The 17617-nt window shown below is 41.7% G+C and overlaps 1 protein-coding gene across 1 annotated transcript in view; it reads right to left on the bottom strand.

Moving 5' to 3' along the window:
• Window positions 1-861: 861 nt before the first annotated feature.
• C6H10orf90 (chromosome 6 C10orf90 homolog) overlaps window positions 862-17617 on the bottom strand; it is a 41768-nt gene continuing 25012 nt past the window's right edge. The window contains exons 5-10 of the mRNA XM_075504231.1: window positions 17317-17607; window positions 15088-15281; window positions 13923-14121; window positions 3059-3122; window positions 1755-1854; window positions 862-1178 (exon numbers count right to left, since the gene is read on the bottom strand). Of these exons, the coding sequence (XP_075360346.1) occupies window positions 1140-1178; window positions 1755-1854; window positions 3059-3122; window positions 13923-14121; window positions 15088-15281; window positions 17317-17607 (887 nt within the window). The 3' untranslated portion in view covers window positions 862-1139. The remainder of the gene's footprint in view (window positions 1179-1754; window positions 1855-3058; window positions 3123-13922; window positions 14122-15087; window positions 15282-17316; window positions 17608-17617) is intronic.

The following is a 17617-nucleotide window of genomic DNA, read 5'->3' as shown; positions in this document are numbered from 1 at the left end:
AACATCCCTCTTCCAAAAAACCTGACCTTACATCTCAGGCTAGATTAGAAAAATAAAGCATAGATATCAAAGGCCAAATTCCAGCCCCATTCGAACACACTCAATTGAGTATTCATGCAAGAGAGGTTAACGCTTGCAATGGTTTCTATGGGCACTATTTTTTACCGTAGGATTTGTGGCATACTAAGGCACGACTTCTCACGCAGTTTCAGTAATTGTGTTATATTTAACAGTACCAAATAAAAACATAGCAGTTGGATCAATATTATATTCATATTTCATTCCATAAATAAACTCCATTGGTTTGTAAGCTGGTTGTTTTTACTTCCAAAATGTACAAATAAAGATTTAAATATTTTTGGAGGAAACATTACAGATGGTTTTAGTTCTGCAGTTTTGATGCAAACATACTTCTTGGCACCACTTCTTAATATGCCATTTCTATAAATACTTAATGCTTTCAGAAGTGGAGTAAAATATATATTACAGTGAAAAACACAAAAAACCAGTGTTATAATCAAATTTTTAAATATTGCTCTTTAACAGGTAAGCTTGCTATATAGATGCACTGTATAAACAGGCATAGAGTTCTTCAGAGAGCTAAAATATTGGTCCCTTTTGGTATGTTAAGTATTAATGTGAAACTGCTGCTGCTATGATTATGTGGTAATGCTATTTCAGCTAGTTTCTAAACATAACAAATAATGATACTCATTTTTCTTTACTTCAAGGATTTAACTCACAGGAAATCAATTAATAGAATACTTCAGAGAAATAAGTTTTCCAGGTCTTATAAACCCCGTTCTATTGCTACAGAGACGTATACTTTTTAAACGATTAAGATAAATAATACCATTGTAATTCAGTATTTGCATTAAAAATTCTTAAAATTATTTCCTCTGGGTACACTGACCAAAAGGTGATGCTCTGAAATGGCTGTGTTCCCTTTTAGACTGTTTTTGATTACTTGAAAGTTGCCTTAAAATTTCAATTGAAATATAAATGATCTTTCTTTATATAAAGAGGCAAAGATAAGAAAAAGACCTCCAGGTAATTGAGATAACAGTAAATTTTATGGCTTATCTAGCCGTCAAAGGCATTCAAGATTCAATTAGGATGATGGGCAAGAGAATCCTTTGTCACTCTGTGTTTCTTTGAAGGAGCTGGTCCAGTAATTGCTAGGAAAAAAAAATGAAAAACAGCCTTAAGGTACTGTTAAAATACATGAGGTGGCTATAACTGTAGAAAACTTGAGTGACACTGTAGGTGAGATGGTGTTAGCATTCTCAGACCTCAAATCTACCGGCTACATTGCTCAAAAAAAAAAAAAAAAAAAAAAGCACTGAAAGCTTTTCCATCTTGGACAGGAAGGGTGTACTTACATGGAGGAATAGCACACCTAAACAAGGAAAAACTGGAACTTGTGTGCAGCGTGGAGCAGGGTAACCTGGGAATGCCTCAGATCCGCACCGGGATTAACTGCGCTAATGCAGCTCTCTACCACAACTAATTACTCATTTTAAAAAAAAAAAAAAAAAAAAGTCAGGGGTGCTTATTCCAACACAAGGTTCAGCTGTTAATTCAAGTTTAAAGAAGTGCCTAACCCCAAGGACAAGATTTAAAGAACATCCTTTGCTGTCAGGGTTTGCACGTGGTTAGCACAGGCTCTCCAGGCAGGTGCTGCCTCTCTGGGCTCCTTTCCCAGGTAAAGAAGGGTTCCAAAACTATACTGGGCATTCACAGTAAATCCTTACCTTTTTAAAGATCTCAACACGCAGTCTGTTACTCTGGATGATGATCCGTTTCTGTTTTTCTTCTTGCTTCTTTTTTACTTCAGGTAAATTGTCATAAATCCTGGAATGAATTTAGAAAGTTAACTTCACGCGTCATCCCTGGGACTCGCAAATAATTTGTTTTTCCTATAGCAAATGCCTGCCTTCGGTGCAATCCTTGTCATTAGTGGGCATCACTAAGTACTTGGATTAGATTTATCTTTTTATATAAAATCTGACTTGTTGAACAACACTTCTGATTTTGGACTAAAAAGTAAAGAAAGAGACAGAATCAGGTTATCTCAATGCAGCAGCGTAATTCTGGAGTAGCTTCTAATGAGCTCAGTGGAGTTGGTTTCGATTTATAGCAACATAATTCAAACCAGAATCTGGCCTGTACACTTTTTTAATATTTATGTCACATAATTAATACCAAGCCATTATTTTCAAGTATTTTTCTAAAATATAAGAAAACGATCATTATAAGACTGTAGACCGTTAACATTTTTTCACTGTCATTAGGAACTCTTTTTACCAAGGAGAACACAATCTGTCCATTTTAAAAATAATGTGAGTTCCCTCAAAACGGTGACTTTTGGTCTGATCTTGTTCCACTGAAATTAATGATAAAATTCCCAGGGGTTTGATAAGAAAGTCGACCTTCCTTCACAGCAGTCCTGTTCTTTGCATGCATACAATGCCTGTTAGTTCTGATTTTTCCTCCTACTATTTTGCAATGCTTAGTTCTTGAAGCAGCCTGTTTTGGCTTGCACTCAGCCAGGAGATTGTATTTTGCAGAAGAGAAATGGGACACATCTTGAGCACTCTTAAAAACGGGGTGCATTCTGCATGGTAGCCATTTGCAGCTTTCCTTGCTGTAACTGATGGTGTGAAGCGCAATGCAGTTAAAGGTCAGACACCACATTTCTAACCGTTTGCTGTAATTCCCACACTACATGCCATAATCAGGATGAAAAAAACCCCAAAGTGACTGTAATATTTACATTTTTGAATGTCCAGCATGAGGTACCGCTCAGGGACTTAGTTTTCACACCATGGGTACCCCATGCCATCTGAAACTGCTTGAAAAAGGATGCTGAAAGGGCAAGGCTGCCCCAAATGCATCAAACTTATACAGAGGAAGAAAAACATGAGCATTGCACAAAAGCACGGCAAGCAGCGTGACAGAACAACCCTCCAGCGTATGAAGATGATGTGGAAATACGCTGCCTTAGGCGTGAGATGGCAGTGATTTGCAGTGAACTCTGAACCGAAGTGATTTGTACCTTTTCGATCTCATATGCATCTCCTTCTCTGGAATGAATCTTTCCTTTGGTTTGAAGAGGTTATCTAGCAGAGGGAAAATAAAGTTAATATTGGAGGAATCTGCGTTTACTGAAATTTTAAATGTCACGTTCCATGTAGTCGTGATATGATATTTCTGATTAAATTTTTGGTGGCTTAAGGCCCAATCCAAATCTCCACAGGTCAATGGAAAGGCATTTAACAACTTCATCTGGAGCTGAATTGGTTCCTGGAGATGCCCTACAGAAAGGGAAGGATGGATGAGACCCATAGCAACCACCTTCATTGCAGAGTTCGTTTATTTTAAATGCGTATGACTTTTGTCCTTGTCACATGCAGCTGTGTAGGCCCTTTATTCAGATCAAGAACCAGCGATGATTTCTGCTATATCAAGTGATCTATTTTCCCCACGTGCTTCTGCAGGCAATTGCACCTGCACACACTGGCCGCATCCTCAGCTGATGCGTGTTGGGAAGCTGGCCTGGTACCACCATTTCTGATTCAATTTACACCTGTTTTGCAGGGCTGTGAATAATTATGCCGAGCGTTAGGAGGAGGAAAATTATATTACTCTTTCCTGATCAAACATAAAGGTATAAGCGATAATTCCAATCAGCATTTCCCTGGATACAGGAAAATAATTACCGATCTTAGCAGTCAGTGAGTGTCAGGAATAGGTGATTTTAACGCCTTCTTTGCAAAAATGGTTTCTGAATGGGAAGCGATGGTGTTCGTACAAGGTGGGAAGCCAGTAAACATGTAATCAGAACTGACTCTTGATGAAGAAGACTATGTCTAACCACCTTTATCAGGGAGAGGAGGAAGGAGAGGACGGCTGCCTGCACAGCTACGTTATTTAGATGTACACCAAGATGACAAAAGAAAAAGTGGGGAGACAGGGGCAGGGTCCCCCCTCCGTATGGCGGGGCACATCCAGAGGAGGGGAAGGAACATCCCTGCAGCGTACGAACTGCCGCCCTGATGCACGCAGGCGACGTGGATAGGTATAATTTCAGCTTCTCAGTTCAGGTGTATGAAAGAAATGGTTTTACGTTCCGGTCCCGGAACACAAGGACGACCAGAGCGTTGCCTACGCCCAGCCAGGTCCAGGCGGTTTCCCCGGGGCACTGGGGACCGGGGTACGATGCCCTGCGTAGTCACAGTAACCTGAACATCAAAGGGATTTGCCAGTATCTTTGCAGAACATATGTATAAGATAAATATACGTGCAAACTTTTTAGTGCTTCCATTTTCCAAGGAAGTTTAGAAGACATAATATATATCACAGCAGGCACCACGTCGGCCTCTCTCTGCCATCTCACCGAAGAGACAAAATACAATAATCAAGGCAGAGAAGTAAATACAGAGAATAATTCGTTCCAGAACTGCCCAGTCCAGACGCTGGCCCTGAGCAGACCCAGTGACCGCTGCCCAAAAAAAGACCCCTTCCCCACCCGCTTTGCTTTCCCATTGTTTAAGACACCAAATGTTTCAGGGATATTTATGGGACACGTTTTAGCAACCAAACAACCCTGAGCAGCTTACGAGGCTACGCCTAGAGGCAAAGTCGTACTCAGATTACCATGTTTCTCAGGAAAACACTGCACGTCCTTTAAGATCACTGTCGTATCTCGATGTAAAAATAAAAGGCAGCTTTGCAGCAGTTCCTATTCTGAACTGGTACAGTTTTCAAAACATGAATTGAGAAAGGAGGGGAGGCTGCAAAGCCTTCTCTGCCTGAGGACTAACTTTTCTCCACTCAGCAGTTGTCTACACTTAATCATGCTTATTAAATCTTCAGTACACACAAGCAACATGCTCAATTTGCTAGGAAAATATAATTTGCCTTGTATTTATTAGTGTTTTTATGTTAATTTACATGTTCATTAACTTAAAAGGAATAAACACTGGGATGCTATTGCTGTCCAAATAACCTTGAAACTTAAGGGAGCAGATTGCCTGTGACCCAGCTGGTCCTGTTGAAGGATTAGGGCACAGGGTCATTGATTTTCTGGGGCCAGTGTGGATCCCAGCACGCTTCAGAGCAGCCTCAGCGTAGTCCCTTGCCGCTCGAGGTCGCACACCTCATTCTGACAGCTCAGGCCCGTAGGATGCCTCCCTTCCCACAAGGCATGTCCTCTAACCCGGAGAATGGCGGGGGATCAGCCCGAAACCGTATAAAGCCATCACTATGGGTTGTCTGCAGCGCTGAAACAAAAATAGGAGGTACTTCATGCTGCACAGCAAATTCAGGCATCTTTTTTGTCTGTGCGGTAATGTGGTCCTCAGGACGAGATCCTTGATGCCACAACCGGTTCCTTGCGTGTTCCCCTGTCCTTGGGCACAGGAGAACATCTGAGGGCACTGGAAATGACATCCCAGCAGAAACCTGCGCTACCTGCCCCAAGCCCTCGCACAGTAAGTCAAGGCGGACCTCCCGCAAGATGCGATACTATCAGACGGCGTGGCTGGCAAGCACCGAGCCCGAGTTTTATATGATTTGCTATCCCCTGTGAGTGACGTCCGCTCAAATTTATGAACTTTTATTCCAGGAATTCTCAGATGTAGGGTTTCTGGAACAAAACTAACTGTTTTAGGGATCCCACCCTTTTTTCCTAAATAAAAGCTGTTAATGACACAATAACATGTCCAGACCTTTCTCCGTAGCCACCAGAACGTGCAAGGGATGAAAAACCCAGCTGGGGATCTGCAGGCCTGCAACCTATCTTGTAAACAGCGTGACAAGCTAATCTGTATTTTTTCTATGAGACGCTAAGACAGGCTGGCCTCTGTGTTCCAGTCCGTGGGAAGCACCGCAGAGGGTGAGAGCTGTGCGGGTGCTGGAGCGTATGGCTGTTGCTCCAGAATAATCCCTCCTGATGGCACAGAAACGGTCTTGAAGGGCATCAGACCCATCACTGCCCGCAATTCTGCCTGGAACTATGTATGTGGCTGTGCCGGTGGCTTTGAAGAGAAGGATTAAAAAGAGACTCTGGGGAAAATCCTCCAAGAAAGAAATAAATCTACCTTGGTTATACAAATACCCTTTGTGAAGCAGCTTGGAGTCAAAAGGTTAACACTTAGGGGTAAACATTCAAACACTCTTGGCTCACTCTCAGGTCACTATGTATAAGAAAAAAATCACATGCAAGCATCAAGCAGAAATAAGCAGAAAATCCTTGACGGATTTTAGCATTAGAATTCAAAAATTAACTGAAAAACAAATAAAAATTGGTATAAATGGGAAAATAAAAATCATACGTACATTTAAATATTTGTTAATATTCAATACCAAGAAGAAAGCGTATTTCAAAGTGGAAGAGCAGCACACATTCAGAGCTATAATAACCTGCCAAACACATCATGAAGACCTGATTTAACATTCTTTCCTACCAAGCGAAGATCAAAGTGGGGCATAAGGTGGACAATTCCCCAGGTTGATAGTCTTCTAAATTGCATTTTATCAAAGTTCCTTATCCATTTTCATAGCCTTGTATTACTTTTGGAGAAAACTATTCTGAAGGATAGAAAAGAAGGGATTTCAAAGCAGACGTTCAGCATTTCCAGTGATGCACCGCAGTTAAAAAAAGTATAGACAGATAGGCATGAAACACTTCACTGGTGTTTTATTCAAACCTTGTGAAACTACTGAGCTTCTGGTATTTACACCAACACTGTGTGCAACAGTGGTCTGACATCTCCGTAGTGGGATAAAGAAGCCACTTCAGCAAGTTGTAAATGAAGGTAAACAGGTCATATATTTAAACTAATGCTAAACTGCGCTTCAGACAGGGTAAGTAACTTTCCTGCTCGGGAAGTTAGTAAATGTTTAGACAGAGCACAGATAAAATGATTGTGTTGGAACCATCCCCTGACTTTCTATTTACCACTAAATCACTGGAACACTTAAAAAAGAAAAAGAGTGGCAAAATTTATCAAAGGTTAAACTCTGCCCATCAGAATATACATACATTTTCTCCTAACATGAATGCAAATTCTCAAAGTTTGTTAGGAGCTAAAATGTGCCTTTGGGGGTGTGTTGCCAGTCCCTGAAAAGCAAAGCACTGATAGTGGTGGTTCTCTAATTAAACTGCTTTTTTACTGAACTGAAAAAATAATTCAGCAAAAGCCCATTCACCCAGAGAACTCCTAAGATATAAAAGATTTTTTTAAACACTGCTTTTTTAAATCAACAGTCCCCTAAAAAATAAATTAGCTTTGAGTCGAAGATAAATGTCAAGGTGGCATTCAGCTTAGCAAGCCCATAGCACTTGACTGGGAATTCATCCAGAGAATATAAACTAGTGCCTACACCCAGGGGTGCTGCCCAAACTTTTGCATGTTGTATGTCAATGACTTCATGCAATGAATTACTTCAGCTGCTGTCAACAGATGAGGTTTTGGTATTATTTATAAAAAATGCAATAAGCCATTAGTTAAAGGTTTGATGGTAAGACTGCCTGGACTTTCTGCTCATCTCAGGGAAATGCTGAAGCTCAAAAGTGGTCCTTCACCCAAGAGGACCCACAGGAAGGTGATCCATGGGCTTTCCACCTCTTCAGGTCTGTCCTACACTGTGGCCATTGAGACTTCTGATCCTCCTTAATATTTCAGTCTTAACAATGGAAAACATCACTAGTATCTCTAAAAAAGCTGTAAAGGTTACAGGTTTATGAAAACATTTTCAAAGTAAATTAATTTTGGGCATGATGCAGGAGATTTCAGTTCCCTCTGTCCAAATGGTACTTGAACATTCATGGATTTCACCCAGAAAAAAATTTAATTAGCATCTCACCTGGCCTTCCTAAATCATTCTTGTTTGATTAGAGCATGCAGCCCTGAAAAGCATAAAATTTCTTTCAAAAAACCAGCAATAAATGAAGAAGGTATGACAGATCTTGGTAAATGCATCAAAAGATTAATTTAAGCTTTGGTAAAATTTGCACCAGCTTCTTCAGTTTCAGTTTCTAATCATGGGTAAAATCAGGCCTTTTACTCCTGGATTAAAAAGTCCATCATCAAAATTCAGTTTGGCTCCTTCAAGACTCCAGTGAAATTATCCCCCAGCAAACTGACTGAATTTTGTGAGTCACCCATTATAAGGCACATCGTTTCAACGCTGTCATCGTCCACACAGAAAACTCTTCGTATTTGAAGATTTTCCAATTTATTGCCACCTTCCTTGCACAGAGGCTGGCTATCTCCCCCCTTTGCAAGGGCGAGGGCACGGAGGGGACATGCTGGTCACCCCAGTGACTGCATCACCGCCTCCCCTGTCGTCACAGTGAGTTCGGGCGTCGGGCTCCCGCGGGACCGTGTCACCCCCTGCCAGTGGCCTGCAATGTGCTGCCGTGTTTAGCTGACTCATAGGCACCGCTCTAATCAATGTGATGAATAATAATGTAATAAAAATAGGTCATTCTTCTTCCTAATTCAATTACCTGACTGCAGCTTAGTCTTTATTCAGAGCTGTCAGCCTTAACCAAGAAGCCAGGTGCCAACAGGATCAGTGGCACTACTGCCAGCTATGAGGTTTGATGGGGAAAAGGAACCCAAGAAATGGCACAACGGAAGTCACACATGAACAGAGACGGGCTGGTGGCTGCAAACACCTCATCAGCCACCGATGGCATCTGAAGACCACGAGGATGCACGTTAGCGGCTGCAGGATCTGCTGGCTGCACACTTATTGCAAATTCTCCGATTGCCGTCTTCTCCGCACTCTACAGTCCAAATAAAAACCTCCCTGGCATAGAGCTTCTCAAGAAACCAACCCCTTGAAAACACAAACAAACAAACAGCAATCCTCACCCTCCAGGCTTTTGCAGTTACAATAAAGCTTTTTGGAAAGGTTTAGAAGCACGACTGAGGAGGTATAAACTTGTTTCCAAAATATTACTAAAGATACAGGGTTGGGATACAAATCCAGAGAAACACAGCAGGCACCGCGGTAGGGGTTGAATGGTAACGTTCAACTTGTACTGCCATTTCCAGTGAACCACCACCCTCTCAAAGGAAAGGAAAATGGAAGGTATGAAAAAAACATATGTGCCTGAGAAATTTTTTTAAACCTCTGAAAGTGCTTGTGTACACTAAGATCACAAGGCTGTTCATTATGCAGATTTAAAGGCCTATAAACAGCTGGTAGTCCTGTCACTGAAGTAATTACATTACGGTTTTCGAGATTTAAATCCAGTTATTTGAACATTGTTTCTATTCAGTTCGTCACAGTGGGATCTCTAATTTGTTCAACATAGTCAACAGCAGAGTAGTCTATCTTGGACTAATTAGCACTCTCGAAATTTAGCAGTACGCATTACACAGCACAAAGGCTAGCATGAGAGTTGCAGGTTCTCTGCCTTCAAAGTGCTCTTGTGACGATAAAATCTTCTGTAGGATAAACATTTTCATTTTTCTAAGATTACTTTTCGTAAAATCCTGCTCATGAATTACAATTAAAAATGGTAAACAACTTGGTTTTTTGGAGGATGAGAAGGTAAATGGAAACTGCACAGATGTTGGTATTTATATGGAAATTATGTCGAATGCCAGTTATTTCTTTCTCCTACAAGAAACTAAATTTGTAACAACACTGGCAAAACATTGGAAAACTCTGCTAGCTAATAATTTCACATTATCAATAAAGTCTGATAGACTTTAGTCTACAATTTAGTCTGATAGAATAATCTCAGGTGGAGAAAAATCTCTGAAGGTCGTTGCTCTTTTTTCTGGGTGGAAATTATTTAATTGAAATAAAAGCTGCAAGTCCAGGGTGAAGCACATACAACAAGCTTATTTCAGAGAGATATAATTGCAGCAAACTTGTCACGTGCAGAGGGAAACATCTCAGTTTAACCCCTGGTTACACCTCCATAGAAGCAGGCTGCCACGCCAGCCCCACCTCTCCCACTCCTGTGCCGCTTCCCGCGTGGGCACGGATGTGCACGTGGGGAACTGGGCCAGGGAATGTCCTCCGGTGGCGGAACACTTATCGGATAACTAGTGTGATTGCCAGAGCTTGCGGCAAGTATGCTGCAGTGACCAGCTCTGCGAGCATCTTGGGGTTGCACGGAGATACTCTACTGCCCAGCCACAAATGCGCTTATAATCCATCCTTGGGGTCACTGTGTCGGGCTCAGAGGAAATTAAACTCATCAGCCAACCGGCCCGTACAAAAAAGAGCATTGGAAAATGTATGAGGGTGTGCTGGCCGTGAGCCCTATGAATCTCAGAGCCATAAAGACCTCTACCTCCACAAATCCCAAAGATATCAGGAAGGAGAAAAAACAAGAAAGGAGGAAACTATCAGACTGAAAAAAAGCAACCACAAGGTCACACCCTGAAGCGTAGAGGTGCCATCAATTTCATGCTGTATACTTAAGCAAATTTCCAGGTCATCATTTTACTCTCTTGGGTTCTTAATTTCAAATGTTGTTTCAATGTTTGTTGCTGTGAAAGAGCAGCAGCTTCCCGAGATGAAGAAACCTGCAGGCGGGCTGCATTTGGCAGAGATTTTTTTTAAGACTAGCAGGGAGAGCAGGAGAACCATTAGTACCAGTACCAAATGAAATACCAATGGCTATGGGGACATGGCAAAGCAACTGCCCTGTGTGCACAGAAGTGTTTGGTGCCCAGTTCCCTCGGCTTCTAATGACGACTGAGGTCTTCATTAAAAGACCTGCATTCCTGTGGCCTGCAAGGGACTGCAACAGACGTAGGCTTCCAGATGACCACGGGAATGTACATGGCAACATAGGGCAGGTCTGTGCCCTCTGCTGCTGCCCAGTGCAGCCCGGGCAGCTGGACCGTACCCTGGAAAGCAATGGTCGTGATAACACAACACTGAGCCTCAGCCACCAGCCCCTGTCCCCAGCTTTGGTGTCACAGTCCTGATCCACGACTGACTCACAACCAGGTATAGCCAGAGGTGCAGGTGGCATTCGGGGCTTTCTGTGTTTGCACCGACAGACACACCTTAGGATATATTTCCTTTTCTGGCCACTGTGTGTCCTGCATAAATCCCAGGCTCTCTACCACTTGAAAAGCTGGCTTTGAAATACATAGTCAGGGATGAACCCTGCCATGTTTCCTTTGCTCAGCCAGCTGTGGCTGGCAGGCAGCTTTTGGTGTCATCTGTGCATGGGTGCGGTACACGAGCAGCCTGAGAGCTCGCTTTGGGAAGGGTACGGTCTCATTACACCCATAAAAACGAGAGGCTGGTGCCAAGGGAGGAGGTGCTGCTCTCCTCCCTCACCATCTCCCACCTTCCCTCTCGCCTCCCCCGCGCCAGCTCATCCAACCACAACACTGTTTGACGAGCTGGATCAGTCAGTTGTTCTGATAAAAACTCAGAGGGAATCCTAATTTAAGGAAAAAAAAAATAAAATTAAAAAGCAGCTCCTACTAGATCCAACTGAAATATGGGGGCACAGGTGAGCCATGCACAGCGACAGAGCAGGCAGGGACACTGCTGCTTGTGCCCACAGCCTCCTTGCACCAGGTTACAATGTGAAATGGCATCCTCAGATCACCGGGATTTTGATGTCCACTTCCCGTCTCAGTAAATGAAACTCTGCTTGCATCCCCTACCTGGACTACAGCTGCATTTTCATTTCATTTTACTTTTGTTTTCTAAAACATGAGACAAAGTCCTTCCTTGCTTTAAAAGCACATTTTGCAAGCTAAAATGGCTTTTCCAGAGCATACGGAATAATGATGACGACAAATGATAACTTCTCTTCCTTCCAGCTTTGGGGGCAGGCAGAAGGGAAGGAGAAGGCTGTGACCCCAGTGTCAGCAGCAGAGACGTCAGAAGGATGCAGGCAGCCAGTGCCCTTGGTGAGCATGAAGGGGAAGCTCTTGTCTCTTCTGCAAGAGGGGTTGCAACTAGAAAAGGTTGGGAGCATCCGTAGGAAACAAAGATCCCCCACTCTGGGAGGCATTAATGATACTAATCCTTCTGCGCGAGAGCATCCACCAGGAGAAGTCCTAAAATACCAATTGTCAGGACTCAGAGCAAATGAAATATGCTCAGTACACTCCTACACACCCCTCTGAACTGCAGCCTACACAGTTGTGCTGTATCAGGAACCTAGGATTGCCAATATTAATTACAGTTATGCTTAAATAACAGACGTGTGACACTCCTGTCATTATAAAAATATTAAGATCTCGCAAACAGAAAATTACACGTGGCTACATGAAGGCAGATGAGTTACAGAAACTAAAGATTCTCTTTAGGCAAATTTATCTTTAATGACCAACCACTAAAAGAGGGAAATAGTCATTTACTTGAATAATTAATGAATATTTTTCAATATTATGCTTTTATTACTCATTAAACAAGGATAAAAATTAATCTTTAATTATAATTTAAGGAGAAATAGGTTTAACCTTTCATTTTTTTGTTTCGTAAAAATTTGCAGAGTGGTTTGGGGGACTTTCGAAGATGACCAAACAAAGGGGGACTTGCCACTTCTTCTAAGATACATGACAAACTCCTGGCCTGTGCCACTGCCTGATGGGAGGGCTTGCTGGTGCTGGCTCAGAGCCCCCAACACCGCAGGGCCGTGGGGCCCCGAGAGATCTCAACCCAAGCAAATTAACTTGGAGAATTGAAGTGGTGAATGAGTTTTATCGACTCTTTAAAATATAATTTGTGTTTTGTGCTTTGTTTACTTATGCTTATTTAGCTCTTATTATAAAATCCCATTACGTATCTGATGGAAGGTATATTCTGTCATATGACAACAGACGGCACAGATGTAGCGATAGAAATTGGTACTCTCCAATGCAAAGCATGCCAAGAGCCCCGAGATGGGGACTGCGCCCAGCTTTCCTGCACCCAATCTCATTCCCCAGGGAGCAAAAAAATATATGTTTCTGAGCATTGAGGGCATCAAAGATTTTCTTTCCTGCTTCCTCTAGGTGACCCATCTAGTTGTTTAATGTTTTCAATTGATTTACTTTTCAGTAGAATAATGTGGCTTCAAACAGCCACAGATTTAAAACCAAAATGTAAAGAGGAATGCCAATCAATCAAATAAATCTTTTTCTTTAGTCAACTGAATTAAGTAACAGCCAGATGGCAATTAAAAAAAAAAAAAGAAAAGAAAAACAAATGTAATTTGTTTAACATCTTGTGCCTAGATAATATTTACAGAGGTGCTATTGGGAGGGAGCTACAAGGGAGCTTCTCAGAGAGAATGGTTTTCCTTACTGGGTATTGAGGATATTGAGTCTGTTTACCACTAGGGTAATAAAACAACCTAATCAACTTGAATTAGGAAATCACAGACTTTAGATGCATTGATTTAGCAGCCTTGCATACAGCTGCTGGGCAGACAAGCACTCTTTCACAGCTAGCTCACTGCTGAGGGCTTCATGAGTCAAGTGGCAAGTCCACACCTGAAGCTGCTGAGAAGACCAGACTGGGACACCTACTCCCAAATCCCACCTGTCCCCCGAACTGTCACTTCTCCTCCCAAACTGGTCTTTCTGTGAGCTGTGGGGGGTATGAAATGCCATTTATTGCTATCACCTCTACACCTAGCAGCAACTTGCATCATGCTGAAGAACACGACTGCACGTGACAATGACAGAAAGTCCCCAAGGAAGTCTCCTTCTGCTGCCACAGACCACAGAAAACACCTTATCCCCACTAACCCATCTCTCTGCTTCAGAGAGTTTCTGCTTTGAGCATTAGGACAGATGCTGGAGCACTGGTGGGGTGAAACAGGAGCAGCGGGTCTCATGTTGCTTCACAAAGTTAATACAGAAATACTATACATGTGGCAAGATTTCAAAGACAGCTACAGACCTGTTGCTGGTCACAATTCAACTTACCACTGAGCGGGTGAGGAATGGTGTATTGCTTTTTTTTGCTTGAAGTGGATGTTGAGGAAAGCTTGCGAACGAGCGCTCCTTGGTTGCTTGCAGGAGCATCGCTCTGCTGGGCTTTCCTCAGCTGGACCATATGTTCAAGCCTCTTCAGCCTCTCTTGGGAACGAGAGATGAACTGAGGCTTATGGATTTCTAGTGCTTCCTAAATGAAAGAGAGAAACCGCTTCCTTTTAAAAAAAAATTAAAAGGAAGAAAAAAATGTGATATGCATCTAACTGGCTTCAGTAAGAGATTATCAATGAAAATGATTGCTTCTCTGTATGAAAGTTAGCAAACTGCCTTCCTATCTGTCTTTACTTCCTTTTACTGTTAGAAAGCTGCCTTGGTGTGAAATCTCCAGATCAGCAAGAGAGAATATTTCTGAAAAAAAACCAACTTTAAGAAAACATATCCAAAAGGTTTTGAATTACATATTTTTATAAGTTACCCAAATTCAAGTTCTTGATGTTTTGCCTGTTTCCTTGTCTCACCCCATCACCCAAGCAGCTTGTCACTGACAGTTCACAAACGTTCCTGTTTATTTAGCTTGTCATGCAGATCTATTCATGGAAGATCCACAAAGAAAACGCTTTCCAGTCAAAGGCTGCTTCAGCATTTAGGAATGTCTTAGGACAGAAGATGGGTGCCGAGATTGGTCTGCAACGCGTGCCGGAGGAGAAGGCAGGAAAGCCCGTCTGCTGCTGGGGCTTGCTATCAACCTGGGGTCACGTCGGTACCTACGGCTGCCACTTGTGGCACTGGATGTTGTGCGCATTTGGGAAATTGGCAGTTTTGAGGTACAATTTCGAAAGTGTCTGGGAAATTTGTGAATCCCCAAACTTTTACCATGTTCCTCTACAGGAACGGGCAGGTGGGGCTTAGAATGGGGAGCTTTTACAACCAGACTGCCCAGCAAGTCTTGGCAGCTGATGCAAGCTACCAAAACTTCACTGGAAAGGAGAAAAAACAAGGAACTGCAGACTTCTGCCCTCAGCCACTTCCCGGGAAGCAACCACCACCCATGGAAGAAAAAAAAAAAAAAAAAAAAAACCAACAAAAAAGAAAAAATAAAAATCAATCAATCAATCCAGGTATTAACAGCAACAGCAAAAACAAATTGATATTTTACCCGCAGCGTCCGCGGGGCTGGTGGAATTTTCTCAGGCTGGGAGCCGGTTTCTGGCTGGGCGAGCGTGTCGTTTTTCTCACGAGTAACATCTGGCGAGCGAGCTGTGGATAGTGTTACCCTGCTGGCTCGCTCCCGCTCATCCTCCTCCTTACACTCCTTTATTTTGTCACTTGAACCACAGAATTCATAATCACCTTCGAGAGATTTAAAAGTTCATTAAGAGTGCATGGTTAATTTTTTATTGGGTTCTCCACCTCATTAGACATAGAGGGCAATTTCTGAAATAAGAATGCCAAGGTATTATTAATAGGCCTCATTAAGCAGAATAGATCAAATCTAATCATAGGTGCTACTCACTGCCCTGTGACACCCAGAGTATCTTTCACATTAAGCCAGACATCACATCAAAGCATAATTAAACCGCTCGGATGCTTAGCTCCCTTTGCTGGTATTCGCTTCCCAAAAGCAAGACACTTCTGTAACACGGTTGCGTCATGGAAGCAAAGGGTATCACGCTGCGCCTTGCAGTTTGAGTTCATTTCAATTTATTGCATGTATTGTAGGAAATAACATATTGTTATGGATCTTAATCACATATCATTTCTCTTTGACCATACTGAGACTTTCATAAACGCTACTCTTGTTTTTTTCCTTGCTGGTAATACGGTTTGCTTTCTATCATTTCTATATATTCATTAGCCAGGGGAAAGACTCCATGAAAAAAGTAATAAACAAAAGGTTAATATGCATTATAGCATATTATTATGAAAGCTGTCAATTCACAAAGTCCTCCACTGAGAAAGAAAAGATTATTTTCTACACTTATAATTATGCTTTAATGGTCTATGACTGATACTCCCTGCACAAATTAGGACCAAAAGAGGCTATGTGCTCAAAAATCAGAGTTGACAAGATTCTCATTTAGAGGACAGAATTAATCCAAAATAACAAAAGAACTTCAGAAGAGCCCTATATGAACTGTTTTGAAAAGTCACATTGGAGTACCTCTTCCTTGCCAAATAATTTGATTTCTAGAACTAAATATGTGGGAATAAAGTCCATTACTGTTTTATTTCAATTTCTGATTACAATAAACTTAAAATATTTTCATCTTTATGACATACTATACATATTGTATCGTACTTAAAAGAATATTAAAATTATCTGTGTTGGGTACATTTGCCTTACAAAAGCCTGAACTATATTTCCTCCCTAATACTGTTCTTTTAAACACTTTGGAATAAAACTTGAAACCTGTGAACATGAAATTAAATTCCTTGATAAGCCAGGTTTACAGAGGTGTCGATTAACTTTATCTTTGGTAGATCTCAGCGGATGCTTCACTTCTGTAAAACTAAGTCACTTCCAGTTAGTGAAATGGCATGATTTAACTTCAGGCACTGAGAGCAGAACGTAGGCTTCTCTCATCGAAATGGCTGTTATATTCAGTAGCTTTATAGTCAGTAACAAAAAAGTTTTGCCTACCTGCCTACAAAAAATCTATAAGAAAAAACGCTGTAAGAAAAAAGGCTATATGACCATCGTAGCGTTTTTAAGGTATTCTTGGAGTAAATTTCTCACAAATCTATTGATACTAAAGCCAAATTAATCTATAGTATATCTCCGTTGTCTTCTGCAAAAATACCTGATGCATGAATACAGCTGCTTGTGTCACCTCCATTTTAGCTATTTGAATAAGTGTTGGAATTAAGACATCCAAACAGCTGCTGAACTAGAAAAAATTAAGGTTTACATGCTGAAAGTTTGTTGATAATCAATTGTTAAACTTTTTTCTTTTTTTTTCTTGATGATAATCTCTCCAAACACAGTATTTCATGCTATACCTGTGCACCACATAGTTCAGGCTGTCGTGATTGCAGAAGTGAAAGAAAGGTATCGAAACAAGGTTGTAAAAATAACCTCACTTCTGGTGTTTCTTGGTGGGACTGGGACTGCTTGACTCTGCAATTGTAATGTTTTTTCAAGATTTTCTTGAATCTACTTTCAAAGTAAGCTTATCTTTCTCATTTTAATCTTGTTTTCTATTAACCATAGCAATGTATACAGTCAGATTAGTTGATTCATCTCTCACCAGATGACTCATACTCAGCACTTAAAGCTGGACGAAAATGGACTGACTTTCCATTATTTCACTTTTTTCTTTGAGACTGATCTCATTTTATTATTGAAACCATATTCCTAACAACCACAGTAGGATTTGTACCTTACTTTTTAGGAGCTGATTTTGCCCGTGAACATTTTCTTCTGAGAGGATTCTTGATGAAGCTTTTCTATTGCACATACTACCGGAGACAGACATTTTTGGTTTCGGGACGCCCTGTGCTTGGATCTCTTTGGATGTGGAGGTGCCTTTGGAGGGATCTCTCTTTTTCAGTGAGCCATCAGTAGCAGCAGCGATCGCCTTTCTGGATGCTGTATCTGGAAGAGAGCCAGAGGCCGTTGTGCTGCTCCTGCCCGTGGTGCATTGCTGCTTCTTGCTTCCCGACAGCATTTGTGTTCCTGTGAAAGA

The sequence above is a fragment of the Mycteria americana genome, chromosome 6, assembly GCF_035582795.1.
Source record: "Mycteria americana isolate JAX WOST 10 ecotype Jacksonville Zoo and Gardens chromosome 6, USCA_MyAme_1.0, whole genome shotgun sequence".
Lineage (NCBI taxonomy): Eukaryota > Metazoa > Chordata > Aves > Ciconiiformes > Ciconiidae > Mycteria > Mycteria americana.
The sequence above is the reverse complement of the archived record's forward strand: the minus strand, read 5'-3'. Positions and strand labels throughout refer to the sequence as shown.